Here is a 16658-nt window from a genome sequence, read left to right as displayed (position 1 = left end):
GGCCCCCTCCCCGCTGCCCCCGCCCCCTCCGCGCGCATCGAGTGGCGGGGCCGCGTGGCTGAGAGCGTGAGGCGGGTAGCCATTACGGGCCTGGGACGGGGCACGTCGCCACCGCCTGCCTGAGGGGGAGTGCTTAGGGGGTTTGGGACTGGAGGGGGTTTTCCCTCCCCCGGATGCTAAATTTGTAAAACACAGTCGTTGATTATTTAAATCTCGGGGGCGGGAAGTGCACGGGCTCAGGGCCTGGGTGCCTCTTTGCCCGCTGCTGCCGGGATGGGTTACCTGAAGCTGCTGGTGGTGAAGGACTTCAAGTCGTGGCGGGGGCAGCAGCTCATTGGCCCCTTCATGAGGTTCAGCTGCATCATCGGGCCCAATGGATCAGGTAGCAGGCTGGGGGGGCTGGGGAGAGGGACCTTCAGGCAGCTGGTGGTCCTGCTTCCTCAGTCAGGCTTGAGGTTTCCATGTTGGGGTCTTTGCTAGGTCTTTTCTGGGCCTGGAAGGGAGGAGGGAGCCGCTGAAGAGGGCACGGGGTTGGCGTTGCCCTGCATGGGTGAGGGTGGTGATAGCTTGCCTGTTGAGGTGTAGAGTTACCTGGCTTTGGAGGCTCCTCATCTGCCGTTGCTGCTTTAACTGCAAGTAAAGAGTTTTCCAGCATGGAAGGACAGAGGCAAGGTGGTTGAAGGAATTGACGTTTCTGGTTGTCTCCTCTGTTCTCTCCAGCTGTTGTAGAACAAGGGGTTTGCCAACAGCACGCCTTGCCTTTGCTGCTCCAGTTTGTAGTTCAGCTTTACTAAGGTCCCATGAAGATGACTTCACTGTAATACTCTGTGTTGTAAACTGTAGTAACAAAAAGCTACTTGATTTGAGTTGGTGGTATCTGCCACATGAGCAAATGCCTCTAGAAAAGAGTAGCTTTGTGGGATGGTCACTGGGTTGTAATTTAGTCCACGAGAGCCTTCATTTGTAGGTGTGACTCCACATTGTTATGCTGTAGGTGCTGGAACTTTTAAAATTTATTCACTTCGTCTGAAAGTTCCATTCACCAAATGGGATTTTATCTTTTATTTGCCATAGAAGAATATGATAGGAGGTGAGGGCTGTCCTAACAAAGAGCCCCAAGGATGGGCTTGGCATTTGGTCTTCATTTTCCCCCTCTGTTCATGATGTAGTTCATGATTGGGATTTTTAGATCCTGTTGTTTCTTTGCTTATCTAATTGAAGGGAGATCTGTGAATGTAAGTTAATTACTTAGCATTATTCTCCTATTCTTTATCATCCTGTCCCCACTGTTCTGTATTGGAAAGACTGAAAATTATGGATAGTTTTTTCAGGTACATTTCCAGTTAAATCTGAATACGCTTTATAGATTAATTCAAGGAGAAAAAAATATTAATCTTGTGTAATGTCTGAATTGAGTTTTTTAGTCATCTGTTTTCCCCCTGGTATTCTTCTTTATCTGATACTTTGGAGAGTAAGTCCAAATTTTGCCAAAGTAGCAAGGCAGAAAGAATTGAGCTGTCAACAGAAATGCTCAATGCTAAAGGGGAAAAGTGAAAAGAGGATTCAATGAAGAGAATTTTTGTTGAGGGAGTATGATCAGAGAACTTTATTGCTGTGGTGAATGGATCTGGGAAAAGGCTTGTGTTCTTTACAACACTGGGTTTCTAGTTATATGATAGAGTGCTTAGGCAGCAAACCTCACTGACTGCATTATATAAAGGAAACTACTAAGTAAGGATTATGATGTTGCTCGCTCAGTTTAAGTAATGACCTCTAGATATGCCTGTGTTTAAAAAAATAAATAATAAAAAAATTTAAACTCTGTTCAACAAGACAAACAACTAACAAGTCAGTTTTGTGATGATTTTTATTACAGGCAGACTTCTTATCTGCTGCCAGTGTGTTACATTGTAGAAACAGATTTCTTTATTATTATGTGCAATATTTTTTCCTTAATGGAATACAGAATTAGAAATAGAATTAATAAAGACTTCTGCATTTACGTGTATGTTTTTTAGTTAATTGTTAATCAAATGCCTACTTTCATTTCTGCCATGCCAAAGCAATTCTTTAAATTTATTTTTTTTTTTATTTAAGGAAAATCTAACATAATGGATGCTGTTAGTTTTGTGATGTGTGAAAAGATAGCTAATTTGCGAGTTAAAAGCGTTAAAGAACTGATTCATGGAGCGCATGTTGGAAAGCCGGTTTCTTCTACAGCTAGTGTGAAGATAGTGTATTGTGAAGAAAATGGTGAAGAAAAAACATTTGCAAGAGTTATCCGTGGTAGGTACTAGATTCTGTTGCAAGTACTTTCTCTTGTCTGATATACAGCAATGGAGACCAAAAATATTCAGCTTTGAATTTCAGGTGCATAATATTCCTTTGTATTTGGGTGGATTAAGCTAATGAGTATTGCAATACTCCTTATATTCCTTCAGTACACTTTGACAGCCAAGTGTTATAATTGAAAAAATGTACCGGGCCAAGTTAAAAATTAAAGAAGTGCTTAATAAACGTTCTTTGCTTCATATTTTGATCCGTAGATTTTTCACTTGGAAGATGTAGCTGGTGTAGGCTCTAGAAAACAGGGTCTGGGACCTTGCTGGAGGCACAAGCACTTTAGCAGCTGTCAATACCTTTTGGAAGTCTGCAACTGGAACTTTCACACAGAAAAATGAAATGAATGAAATGACTAAGGGAATAATTGAAATCTATTTTCTTCTTTGAGGAAGTCACTCAGTTAAATTGTTCTACTGGTTTTGTTCTCTTCCTGTGGATTTTGTGGCTTAGCCATTTTATAATAATTTCTTCTTCTTTCCTGCTTCAGGTAGTTGTACTGAGTTTCTTTTCAACGATAAATCCGTCAGCCGATCTGCTTACATATCTGAGCTTGAAAAAATAGGCATCCTTGTCAAAGCTAGGAATTTTCTTATTTTTCAGGTGAGCATTTAAGGTACTTCATAAGGAAAGAAAGAGCCTCTGAGAATATTTCATAGGTGTACACAGTTACCTATTTGGCAGAAAAAGAGGGCACCCTTAGCTCCTTTCAAGCCAATATGTTTTTTCCTGACCTCAGCCAAGAATTGCAGGACTGCAAAATGGAAATAATGCATTTTGTGTGTACATGAGTGCGCTAGTAAGAAAGAAACTAATCTGGAAGAAACTGAGTACTTGTGCTATTCAGAGTATATAAGACACTGTGAGTCTCTCTTTATAAATGTTTAGTGTGTTAAATTTTAGGAATGTGATTGGAAAGGATAATTTCATTTGGTTCCTTTGAAGAGGCTAACGAGACTTAATTTTGTCCTCCTGATACCGCTGACTGATTTGTGCAGGTTGATTTAGTTTGAAGGTGCTCTTCCTAGAGCTTATCTACCTTCTAAAATTTTTAGTGATGTCATTTAATTAGATGAGGCGGCTAAGTAATAGTTTTTTTGGTACTAAACTTTTTATTGGCTTTGAATCTAAAAGTATTTCCACCCAATTCTGTTAACCATATATATCTGGAAATAAATCTGTACTATATGATTCTAGAGAAGAAATTAATCATTAGAGAATGTAATGGTCTGCAGTACTGTATTTTTTTTTTTCAATTTTGTTTTAGGGCACGGTAGAATCGATTGCAATGAAGAAGCCAAAGGAGAGAACTCAACTTTTTGAACGGATCAGTAATTCATGGGAATATGCTGAAGACTATGCACAAAAAAAGAAAAAAATGCAGCAAGCAGAAGCAGATGCTCAGTTTAATTACAACAAGAAAAAAAGTGTTGCAGCAGAACGTAAACAAGCAAAGACAGAGAAAGAGGAGGTAACTCTAAGTTCCTTTTTTTCCATGTTGATATTTCAGATTTTGCATATTTTATGAACTTACATAAAGGTTTTCTTAAAAAAAAAAACAACCACAAAAAACAAACCAACCAGCTTCTGTTGTTTTTCATTTAGTGTGTTTTTCAGTATGGTATAATATAAAGGATAAAGGAATACATGTAATCAAATCTAAATAAATGGAAGTGTAGATTTGCCAGTATAATTACTACATGTAATCAAATCTAAATAAATGGAAGTCTAGATTTGCCAGTATAATTAAAGTGTTAATATGTTTAAGTTTTATGATTAGTCTACATTACTGGAATTAAAGCTACTGCTACATCATCTTAGATAAGTTTGGACTTGAAGTTAGACTGCTAGTGATTAAAACCCGTTTTTATAAACCACAAGTAAAATGTTCATGTTGGTAGGCAGACCATTACCAGATGCTTCTCAAGGACCTGGATGAAGAAAGGATACAGCTGAAGCTTTTCCGGCTTTATCACAATGAGAAAAACATTGACTTCCTGAAAAAAAGTTTGGATAAAAAGAATATGGAGGCTAGTGTCAAGAAAGAGTCTCTTTCGACAGCAGAAGATGCATTTAGAGCCAAGAAGAAAGTGCTTGGTGTGCTGAACAGAGACCAACAGCACAGGGAAAAAGAAGTGAGGTAGGTTTTCTAATCAGATTCTCTGAAGTTTGGGTTAAAGCACCGTCTGCACTGGGGATGACTTGGCAGGCAAGCATCTCCTCATGAAGCAGCTGGGTGATACCCCAATGCTATGGAAGTCAGTTTGTAGCAATTTGCTACAGTAATTTCTAGAAATGGATTTCACCTCCAACACCGTGCCTAAGTTGTCAGTCATTTAGTTACATAAATACTCGTTTTCTATCAAATTTGAGATTCTCTGAAGTTTGGGTTAAAGCACCGTCTGCACTGGGGATGACTTGGCAGGCAAGCATTTCCTCAGGAAGCAGCTGGGTGACATCCCAATGCTATGGAAGTCAGTTTGTAGCAATTTGCTAAAGTAATATCTAGAAATGGATTTCACCTCCAACACCATGCCTAAGTTGTCAGTCATTTAGTTATATAAATACTCGTTTTCTATCAAATTTTTTGAAAGGTTGTGCTTCACTTCTTACACTTCTGTTTTCAGTGGATAGTTAAAAAAAAGAAAGAAATCACCTGTGGGTATGTAACCTTGCAGTCAACAATTATTTGCTTGAGTGTGTGGTTGGGAGGGGGTTGTTCTTTTTCTTTTGTTATGGTTTTGTTGTTTTGGATAGGCTTTGTGACTGGTTGTTGGTTGGGGGTCTGGTTTGTTTTGGGGTGGGTTGGTTGGTTGTTGGTTTTTTGTGTCTTTTGTGCTTTGTTTTGGGGTGGGTTGGTTGGTTGTTGGGTTTTTGCATCTTTTGTGCTTTTGTGTGTGTGTTTTTTTTGTTGTGTGTTTTTTTTTTTTTTTTTTTTTTTAGGACTCTAGAAGCGTTACTGATTCAGCAGAGACCCCTCTATATAAAAGCAAAGGAGAACACTTTGTACCAAATCAAGAAAGTAGAAATGTCTAAAAAATCTCTAAGGGACAAGGAGAAATCATGTGATAAGGAAAAGCAGACCATGAAAGAACTAGAGACAGAGTTGAATGATATTGAGAAGGCGTGGAAAGCATTTGAGAAGAAAACTGAAGAGGAGGCCTTGCAGAGAGCAGCACGTATTGAGCTGGGAGAAACTCAGGTGAATTGGGAAGCCAAAAAGTACTGTTTACTAGTGAAGTCCAGAAATCCCCACTGATGACAGAGAAACCATTGTTTCAACAATAACTGGTAATTTCTGTTGATCTTTTTGCTGTTGTCAGCTGAGGTACAGAAATACTGCCTTCAATTAGGAAAAAAACCAAGAAGACAACAAAAATGCAAACAGGACTTGGTAGTGTACATACCATCTACTATGGATCAGAATCTAAAACAGGTAGCTCACTTGTGAGCTGTTTTCAGTTCTTTTAGAAAGAAAGGACTGCATCACTTTGCAGTAAAATCATATTTGAATCACAGAATCCCATGGGGTTGGAAGGGACCTCTGGAGATCATCTAGTCCAAGCCCCCTGCCAAAGCAGGTCCACCCAGAGCAGGTTGGCCAGGAGCTTGTCCAGGCGGGTTTGGAATGTCTCCAGAGAAGGAGACTCCACCACCTCCCTGGGCAGCCTCTTCCAGGGCTCTGCCACCCTCACAGCAAAGAAGTTCCTCTTCATGTTGAGGTGGAACCTCTTAGATTCAAGTTTGTGCCCATTTCCTCTTGTCCTATCCCTGGGTGCCACTGAAAAAAGACTGGCGCCATCTTGTTGACACCCTCCCTTTATAAGCAATTATCAGATTGCCCCTCAGCTGTCTCTTCTCCAGACTAAAAAGACCCAAGTCCCTCAGCCTCTCCTCATAAGGGAGATGCTCTGGGCCCCTCATCATCTTTGTAGCCTCTGCTGTCCCCTCTCCAGCAGTTCCCTGTCCTTCTGCAACTGGGGAGCCCGGAACTGGTCCCAGTGCTCCAGCTGGGGCCTCCCCAGGGCAGAGCAGAGGGGCAGGATGACCTCTCTTGACCTGCTGGTCCCACTCCTTGATGCATCCCTGGATGCCATTGGCCTCCTTGGCCACAAGGGCACATTGCTGGCTCATGGGCATCCTATTGTCCACCAGGACTCCTCAGTCTTTGTCCTCAGAGGTGCTCTCTAGGAAGTCAGCCCCCAACCTGTCCTGGTGCAGGGGGTTATTTCTCCCCAGGTACAGTACCCTACACTTGCCTTTCTTAGATTTCATTCAGTTCCTCTCTGCCCAGGTCTCGCTGTATGGAAGCTCAGCCCTCCATTGTGTCAACAAGCTGGAGAGGAACAGATTTAGACTGGAGATGAGGAGAGGGTTCTTCACTGTGAGGGTGGTGGAGCACTGGAAGAGGCTGCCCGGGGAGGTGGTTGAGGCCCCATCCCTGGAGATATTCAAGGAGAGGCTCGACGAGGCCCTGGGCAACCTGGTCTAGTTGGGGGTGTCCCTGCTGACTGCGGGGAGGTCGGACTAGATGGCCTTTGGAGGTCCCTTCCGGCCTGGGCAATTCTATTCTATAAACAACCCCTCCCAGTTCTGTATGGTCAGCAGACTTGCTGAGGGTCCACACCATCCCCTCGTCCAGGTCATTGATGAATATATTGAAGAGGACTGGACCCAGTACTGACCCCTGGGGGACTCTACTTGTTCCAGACCTCCAACTAGATTCTGTCCCCCTAAAAACAACTCTGAGCTCTGTCCTTCAGCCAGTTTTCGATCCACCTCACTGTCCATTCCTCTGATCCACACTTCCTAAGCTTAGCTATGAGGATGCTGTGTCAAAAGCCTTGCTGAAGTCAGGGTAGACCACATCCACTGCCTCCCCCTCATCTACTCAACCAGTCATGCCATCATAGAAGGCTGTCGGGTTAGTCAGACATGACTTCCCCTTGGTGAATCCATGTTGACTACTTCTGATGGCTTTCTTTTTCTCCATATGCTTTGAGATGCCGCCTAGACGAGTCGTTCTTTGAAGAGGCTATTAGTGCAACCATCTGGCCAGAAGCACTAGTAAAACTGAGTGCTAGCTTCTTTTCTCCTCTCTCCTCCTTAGAATAGTTTCTGATCAATTAATAGAGAACCTGCAGGGTCGTTCTTTTAGTTTGTGGATCTTCCTGCTCTGCACTTGAGAAGCATGTGATCAGTTAGTTGTAACACTGTAGTACTGTTTAGAATGCTTTTTTAGAAGTTCACCTATAAAAAACTACCTAAGAATGCAGTAATTTTACATACCAAATCTTGCATTAATGTTGGGTTGTGCAAAAACTTGGTGTTAAGATTAACTGTGAAGTATTGTAAACTTTATAAACTTAGCTAAAAAAATAAATCATTAGAAGTCTGAAACAAGAACGTAGACAACTGTGAAGTGTAAGCTTTGGGTTGAGTCTTTCTCTAGTAAGATATAACTTCTGATAATGCAATTACTAGCTGGAAAGTTCTTCTGGAGAATTCAGTGGTTTTCCTAATTGTAATTGTGATAAAGTAGCAATTACTAATTGAGACTGTGTAACAACACTTCCCACATTCGGTGGAGTAAGTTATTTTATATTTTGTTGATGTTGTTTGTCCAGCTGGAGCGCTATAAAGAGCTAAAGGAAATAGCCAGAAAGAAAGTAGCTACGCTAACCCAGCAGCTAGAAAAGCTTCGTTGGGAAGAAAAAGGGGATCAAGAAAGGCTGAAACTTAATTGGAGGAAGAAAGAAGAAGTTGAGGTATTTGTGTCAAGCTAGAGTTGTGTTTTGTGTTTCTCTACCCCTCCCTCTGGTATAAATGTCTATAGAAATGTGTTCAGTGCTTTGACATAAACAAATCCTCAGCAAAGGAGATGCATTGCAAGTGTTAGTTCAGTTTCTGTCTTGCAATGCATTTAGCAAACAGCTTCCAAATTTGTTCAGAGAATGGTTGCGTGTGCCCACACTGAAGATTTGGTTTTGAAAACTTTGGCTCTAATGTTTTACAGTTACTCAGAACATATGCTTGACTGTAATCAGTTCCTCTTTTTATAAGTGCAGTGTTTCTTTCAGAGATGTCCTACTGCTGTTGTCTATCCCTATGCCACTCACACCCTTTTAAGGTTCATTTTGATCACAGAAGCAGAGAAACCTTTTTGCTGAGATGTTTTAAGGTCAGTTGTGTGTACTAGGGTGTTGAAGTTGGAACAACCTCCTTGGTGTCCACTCTTCTATTGCACTTTATAGGCAGGATGTTTGGTATGACTACAGATTGTTGCTGTGATCTTGTTTCTGATTTCTTTTATCATTGTGGATCCAAACGTATAATAAAAAGTACCTATGTTTTCTACTATGACTTGGTCGCTCAGCTGACAATCCATCTTCTTCTAGAAACCTGACCCTGTTTTTGGGGTTTCTACCTTTTTTTTTTTTTTTTTCCCCGAACTATGCTAACCTTGTAGTTTGATCACTTACTAAGAAGTTAGAGAGGCAATACTTGCACTTTATAGGCAGGATGTTTGGTATGAATACAGATCGTTGCTGTGATTTTGTTTCTGATTTCATTTTTCATTGTGGATCCAAACGTGTAATAATAAAAAATACCTATGTTTTTGACTTAGTCGCTCAACTGACAATCCGTCTTTTTCTAGAAACCTGACCCTGTTAGCTGTTCTGGGGTTTTTACCTTTTTTTTTTTTTTTTTCTTTTTTGCCCCCGAACTATGCTAACCTTGCAGATTGGTCACTAACTGAGAAGTTAGAGAAGCAATATGCATTTCTTCACCACTTAGTTCTGGAGTCAAAGTTGGGAGGAAACTTTCTATGTTCAGAAAACTGAAAAATCCATCAGATGAAACCTCACTGGTTCCAAAGAGCTCGTTCTTGTACATCTAAACTTGTTTGTATGGAAAAGCCTATATTTTACTGTATATGAGGATGTAGAGTTATCCTTGCCGTGATATCTAGGTTAGTCCTTGTGCATCCCTTTGCTCTTGGTACAATACTGCTTTTCCTTTTTGAAGTCCAAGTTACTGGGAAAACCTACTTGGTATCTAAAAGTGAAATAAATTCCATTGTTTGTGCTTCTAAAACTCTGCAAGTCCCGTTGTACTGCTGAGAAGGGATACAGGGATACCTGAGAATTCATAAATGCATGTCTGACTACTACTCTACTACTGTAGAGAGGTTGGTGCTGGTCTCTTCTCACAGGTAATTAGTGACAGAACAAGAGGGAATGGCTTCAAGCTCCAACAGGGGAGGTTTAGATTGAACATTAGGAAAGAATTTTTCACCGAAAGAGTGGTCGGGCATTGGAACAGGCTGCCCAGGGAGGGGGTGGAGGCCCCATCCCTGGCTGTGTTTAAGGGACGTTTAGATGCAGTGCTGAGGGACATGGTGTAGGGGAGGACTTTGTAGAGTAGGGGAGATGGTTGGACTCCATGATCCCAAGGGTCTCTTCCAACCTAGATGATTCTATGACTATTCAGAGTTGGCGTTACTTATCTGTACTAGTGACATTTGGTGATCACTCCTCACAACTCAGCGTGTTAGTGACCACATCTAACATGCTGTGTCCAGTTCTGGGCTGATAGATGTCCAAAAAGGTCCTGGCACCACAGGAGTGAGTCCAGCAGAGAGCCACCAGGCTGGCTGGGACTGGAGCTCCTGGCTTATGAGGAAAGGCTGGGTGAGCTGGATCCCTTCTGCCTGGAGAAGGGGAGGTTAAGGGGAGATCTCATTGCTGTCTGCAGTTCCCTAATGGGAGGGGATGAATAAAACAGAGCTATGCTCTTTCTAGAAGTACACAGTGATAGAATGGGAGACAACAGGCACAACTGAAAAGGCAGGAGATTCCAAATAGCTTCTAGGGAAGCTATTTCATCTCAAAGACTGTCAGACGTGGAAGCAGGTGCACAAAGAGGTTGTGGACTCTGTCCCTAGAGCTAGTCAAAAGGTCACAAGGATTTCAGACATTAAATTAAGGCTTAATAAAATGTGTCAGTAACAATAGTATTTTTTCTTTCATTTGCTTTAGTTAATGTATTTTTATTCAGCTTGAGTAATTTAAAGTACCTGTTTGACCATTTGTTTGGTTTTTTTGGTACAATGCTTTTGTGTCAGGTTGGAAGCTCTAGTTCTAACTGGAACTAGAAGGTAGTCAACTTCTTCATCTGTCCTTAGGAAAAAGTTTCTGTTATTCTCAGCCCAAGAATAGTGCTTTTTTTTGTTTTAACACCTATAATTTACTAACACTGTGTAAAGTTGCTTTATTTGATGGTGTCGTGATTCTTGGTGCTGAAGATGCTTTCTCTGAACTGCAGTCAAACGTGAAAAATCCAGTAATGACCTTGGTAAATTTTTTTTCCTTTATCATTCATGGTACAATTCTGTATCTGCTCTTGAAAAAGAGATGCTATTTATTCAACATGAAATACCAGCAAGGCAGATAAGGTGTGTCTCAGTACTCTTTTCTGAATTAAGAGCTTTATATCTCGCTACAAAACTGTTATTTTCTTCTGGTTTGCTTTTAACACTTTCTGTTTGGTTTTGCCTAGGAAAGCATAAAACAGACTGTGGGACGGATAGAAGAGCATAAAAAACGAATCGAGAAGTTGGACGAATATGCCAAGATATGCACGTATGTTAAAAAAAATTAAAAGCTAATGGGATTTCTTGCATATTACGCATTTTCAAATTAACATAGAATAGAAGGTTTCCAATTCTGTTCTATTTCAAATTTTAGTAAGAATTAGAATTTCTACTAATTCTAATTAATATTTCTGTTACTTTAGCTGTCCAAATAAAATAGGAAGTATGATGACTTGTCCATATTTTGTTTTAAAACAGTTTTAGAATTGCTTCTAATTTCTTGTAAGCGTGCACATGACATCACTACAGGTAGGGTATGAGCCTATTAGTGTACAACTTCTGAGTGAGAGCAGGGTAGTTCTGTAGTTGTGCTACAACTTCTGAGTGAGAGCAGGGTAGTTCTGGGAGCTCTGGGACACAGTTAATATTTACATTGGATATTAAGAGCACAGTTCGTTTGTGCTTCCTGGATCTTGTCTTCTACCTGATTTTTACTCTTTGTGAAACAAGGTGTATAAGCCCACCATTGAGCAACCTGAACTAACTTGGACGTTTGCCTGTGTTTTGTGCAGGAAGTCAAGAGTTGATGATTTCCAGAGATTTTTTTTTCCTAGCCTTTCTTTTCCTATGCACGTAATGTGTGCTTTGGCTTAATGCTGTCTGTGTGCTGAATGAAGTTCTGCTATTGACAGGGAGCAGCAGACCCATTTTAATTGAGTGGTTGTACTAGAGGGTGGTAGAGCCTTAGTGGCTTTGGTATGTGCATAAAGTCAGTCATAATTTTGCATAAGAGTTCTCAGTCCTCCTTAGTTTTACAAGATCAGACCTCTTCTTGCTGGAGGAGAAAACAGTATGGTTGTGTGTTACACAGCTAAGAATTCTCACTTGAACTCAATTAAACATAGCTCAGACTATAGAGAACAAGTGGTGTAAGAAGTAGCTTCTTATAGAGACATAAAATTATTTTCATAGTCTGTGAGCACAGAATGACTAATTTTATAAGCTAGAAGCTTGCATAAATGAAATAATAAATTGCTTTCCTATTTTGGCTTCCATTCAAAGTGAGTCGTTAGCAGAGAAAAAACAGCAAGAGGAAGAGCTAACTAAGCAAATTGAAAATGCAACAATACGAATAGCTGAAGTGAATGAAGAATTGAACAAAATAGTTGGTGAACTGCAGAATGCCAAAATGGATTACCATGAAGGAAGTCGTCAGCAAATGAAAGCAGAGATACTGGAAAGTCTCAAAAGACTGTATCCGGATTCTGTGGTAATTGAACAGCCTCATCTAAATGCCTCGTCTTAGAGTTAAGATTTAAGAGTTTTGCCTTAGACTGACTGTGCAACTGTCTTGAATGTTATTTGGAATGTTATGCTTCCTTGTGTGTACTTGGTGAAATAGTTATTACTGAAAGAATGGGAGCATATACTGGTATTATTTTTCACAGTTTTCATGCATAGGTTACTGCTTACATCACAGAATCATTTTGAGCTGCTTCGTGATGGTGTGGTGGTTTTATTTACTTACTTTTTGGCTTTGTTTTTCTCCATCCTCAACCATATTTTTGACTTGCTTATTCTGAACTAAGGAATGGGAAATTCAGCTGTGAGACCACTTATTCCAGAAGGACTATTTCTTCCAAAGGAAAATGTCTCTTAGCTGCTTGAGATTTTTTTATGTTACAAAATGGCCTGTCTTTCCTTATCAGTTACCATATTTTACTTAATGGCATTACTGAAGAGTCCTTTAAGGGTTCTATGTATTGATTCTGAATTGTCAGCAGACATTGATTGGTTTAGGAGGTTTATTGATACAGATGTTTGTATATCTTTTTGCTCACTCTTTGCGTTATATCCCTATTTGAAAAGAACTGGATCAGACTGGCCATATCTTGCTGGCTTAGGGAAGAGCCGGTGTTCAAGATGTTCTCTGTCAGTTTTCCTTCAGGAGCTGCAAATTTGAAGAGTACTTACAAATGTGACAGCTTCTAACAAATAAAAACCAGATAGGTCAAATTGGTTTCATAAATTGTCCTATTACAGAAAGTCTTAATGAGAGATGCTCGAACACCAGCACATGAGGCAACATACGAGTTGCTTCTCAGCTGCTCCTTACCCACCCCAGTGTACTAATTCCAGATTAGAGAACACCACAATCCAAGCTAAAGTCTCAGGATGGAGGGGGTCGTGACAGATTTCACCTTCTGGTAGTCTGCTAAGTACTCAGGCAGAACTGAAGGAAGTCTTGGTGCTGATCCTCTTGATTTCCTAGGCAAAAAAAATGGCATAGTGTTTCCAAACGTTTAGTTCTTACATCCATTTTAAAGCTTCTCTTCTGTTAAAACGTTCTGGTAATGATTGGTGATCGTTCCAGTTACTGGAATAGCCGTGCAGCAATGTCATCCCCCTGTATGGGTGATGTGTGTGTTTTTGTGGATTTGTTAGATCAACAAAGTGAATTTTGCAGCTGATGACAGTTTTTACAATTTAATATTCAAAATGGCATTCCTGCGCTGGTAGTTTGAATTGGCAAGATTGCTATTGTTACGGATTCGGTTGGGCTGTCAATATTTGTTTTCCCAGAAATCTGGCATTCCATCTGGACTTAAATGCCTCTGCCTGAACCAAAAGATCCTCTGTATAGTTTTGCGTGTCTGAAACATTAAGTATCTGAGCTGCAGGTAGAAACGTCAAGAAAATGACACTAAGAAAACCAGGAAACTAGATAAAGACCTTTGTGGTGCTGGGTGTTATCCTTGCTTCTGCTGGTTTTCAGAAAAGGGAGAACATTTGTCAAGAGAAGGGTAGGCAGGTAGATCATAGTAGGCTGTGATTTTTTTCTGGAAACTTTCTCAATTATGTAATTCATGAGATAATCCTGAGGATGACCTGTCACATACGACTCTTTCCAATTGTCTTCCTGTTCTCCTTTGTTTCAATTTGATGAGGCTAAAACTGTAGATAAGCAAGAGGAGACCAGTAACTTTATGTCAACAAGCAGAAAAATTGTTCTTACAGAAATGTACAGGTTATAATGTTCAGAATGTGCACGACTTGCTTTAATCATTCAGGGAAAGGTCAACTATACCTACAATTGCAGAAATCTAACAAAAGGTCTTTAAGGACCATATACAGCAAAGAACTAATTAGTTCTGTCTTTGGAAGTGTTATTTCAATATATGGCAAACAGGTTTGATTATTTGGACTACGCAGTACAAGAAAAGCAGTTTAGCTTACTTCGATAGTAAGAAAAGAAGAAAAAGATTGTGCACGACTTGCTTTAATCATTCAGGGAAAGGTCAACTATACCTACAATTGCAGAAATCTAACAAAAGGTCTTTAAGGACCATATACAGCAAAGAACTAATTAGTTCTGTCTTTGGAAGTGTTATTTCAATATATGGCAAACAGGCTTGATTATTTGGACTGTGCAGTACAAGAAAAGCAGTTTAGCTTACTTCGATAGTAAGCAAAGAAGAAAAAGATACAGTATTCCAGTTTCAACCCAAAAAAGTAGTCTCTCTTGCTACAGTTTTCCAGTTAACAGTTCTATTTAAGTTGTTATTGCCATTCAAAGATCTTATTGTGGGTTAGATGCTTCCTTTCTCTCCAAAAAAGATGCTTGGGTAACATTGCTATCATCATACTTCTAGAAGTGCATGCTAGAGATTCTGAATAAAACATTGAGATATGTAACTGTAACCTCAGGAAAAAAAAATAAATTCCTTCAGATTTTAGAGCCATACTTTGCTATTTGGATTGACTGCCCCAATTTCTGTTTTTTTTCTGATGTACAGCATTTTAGAGCCATACTTTGCTATTTGGATTGATTGCCCCAATTTCTGTTTTTTTTTCTGGTGTACAGCCCTTGTAAGAGAGTGCAGCTGGTAGATAGGTGCCACATTTTCCTCTTAATACTTGGGTATCTTGTATGCAGAAATACTATTTGATATCTAAATAGCACATTACTATTGCTCTATGTTTTTATCTTCAGTTTGGAAGACTGCTTGACCTGTGTCATCCTATTCATAAGAAATACCAGCTTGCTGTTACCAAGGTGTTCAGCAAATACATGACTGCTATTGTTGTTGCCACTGAAAAAACAGCAAGAGATTGCATTCAGTTCCTAAAACGGGAACGAGCTGAACCCGAAACCTTTCTTGCTTTGGATTACCTTGATGTAAGTATGTTTTTCTTTTTCCTCTCAGCAGCAAGTGAATACACTTATAAATCTTGGCTCGTTTAAGCTTGACTAAAATAGGCTAAAAAGTGTTAAGGCAAAGCACTGATGAGGTTCCTGTTGGCCCATTCCTCCAGTCTGCCAAGGTCCCTCTGGATGGCAGCTTGACCATCTGGCATATTAGCCGTTCATAGAATCACAGAATGGTTTGGGTTGGAAGGGACCTCAAGGATCATCGAGTTCCAACCCCCCTGCCCTGGGCAGGGACACCTCCCACCAGACCAGGTTGCTCAAGGCCCCATCCAGCCTGGCCTTGAACCCCTCCAGGGATGGGGCATCCACAACTTCCCTGGGCAACCTGTTCCAGTGTCTCACCACCCTCATAGTAAAAAATTTCCTCCCAGTTTGGTATCATCAGCAGACTTGCTGAGGTACGCTGTGCCCCACCATCCAGATAATTAAGGAAAATGTTAAACAGGATTGGTTCCGGTGTTGAAATGACTAGTTACTGGCCTCCAACTGGACTTTGTGCCACTAGTCCCCACTTTGTGGACCTGGCTGTTCACCCAGTTTTCAGTCTACCTCACTGTTCATCCATCCCATATTTCGTTGCCATTGATGCTTTCCACCAACTGCCTGGATTGCTTATGCCCTGCTGTGTTGCCCCTGTATGGATATCGGGTTGGTTCAGGTCCCCTGTGAGGACCAGGGCCTGTGAGTGTGATGCTGCTTGTAGCTGTCTGCAGAAGGCCTTGTCCACTTGTTCTTCCTGGTCAGGTGGCCTGTGGTAGACACCCAGTACAATATTATCTTTACCTGTTCTTTCTTCAGTCCTTGCCCAGATCTGCTCCTAGACTTGTAGCCACTGAGCCCCCCCATTCTGTTGATTTGTACATTCTGTCCCCAGACCACTCAGATTTGGACCTGCTTTTCCTATTATAATATGGGTTCTAAATGCTGCTCGTTTGCTTTACAGGTTAAACCAATCAACGAAAAGTTGAGAGAGGTAAAAGGAGCTAAAATGATGGTGGATGTTATACAAACTCCGTTTGCTCCACTGAAAAAAGTGATTCAGTTTGTGAGTGGGAATGCCTTGATCTGTGAAACAGTTAAAGAAGCAAAACAAATAGCGTTTGATGGACCAGTGAGGTTGAAAGTAAGAAGCTGAATTTTGTTGCATATGTTTTTCATGGCAGTTATGTGTTTGATGCCATTTAAATAATTCTTTTATAAACATCCCATGAAGAATTGCAGATAAACACAGAATAGTGCTATGCTGTCTAGTCTGTTGCCACACTATACTTTGTGTTGTTGTATTTTCCTCTGTATGGTACTATGTTGAAGTGATTTCCTGGAAAAAGGAGGTAAATTGGAGGGTAGTCAGTGTCCAAATATGTTTCTTGGTACAGCCCTGTTGATGAAGAGGAGGAGGAGGAAGGAGGGATAATCCTGTTCTTGAAACTGTCTGATTTAAAACTAGCTAGCTTTTCTATGAAGAAAAAAAAGCCTTCAGAAAATCTTTGACATATCTGACAAAATCTC

The 16658-nt window shown here is 40.6% G+C and overlaps 1 protein-coding gene across 1 annotated transcript in view; it reads left to right on the top strand.

Moving 5' to 3' along the window:
* The first annotated feature begins 273 nt into the window (after positions 1-273).
* Positions 274-16658, top strand: part of SMC1B (structural maintenance of chromosomes 1B) — a 38714-nt gene continuing 22329 nt past the window's right edge. The window contains exons 1-11 of the mRNA XM_014938403.1: positions 274-382; positions 2098-2286; positions 2831-2943; positions 3608-3811; positions 4242-4480; positions 5284-5542; positions 7968-8108; positions 10903-10985; positions 11999-12206; positions 14931-15116; positions 16093-16272. Coding sequence (XP_014793889.1) covers positions 274-382; positions 2098-2286; positions 2831-2943; positions 3608-3811; positions 4242-4480; positions 5284-5542; positions 7968-8108; positions 10903-10985; positions 11999-12206; positions 14931-15116; positions 16093-16272 — 1911 coding nt within the window. The remainder of the gene's footprint in view (positions 383-2097; positions 2287-2830; positions 2944-3607; positions 3812-4241; positions 4481-5283; positions 5543-7967; positions 8109-10902; positions 10986-11998; positions 12207-14930; positions 15117-16092; positions 16273-16658) is intronic.

Source organism: Calidris pugnax, unplaced genomic scaffold (assembly GCF_001431845.1).
Source record: "Calidris pugnax isolate Ruff unplaced genomic scaffold, ASM143184v1 scaffold47, whole genome shotgun sequence".
In the NCBI taxonomy this organism is placed as follows: Eukaryota; Metazoa; Chordata; class Aves; order Charadriiformes; family Scolopacidae; genus Calidris; species Calidris pugnax.
The sequence above is the reverse complement of the archived record's forward strand: the minus strand, read 5'-3'. Positions and strand labels throughout refer to the sequence as shown.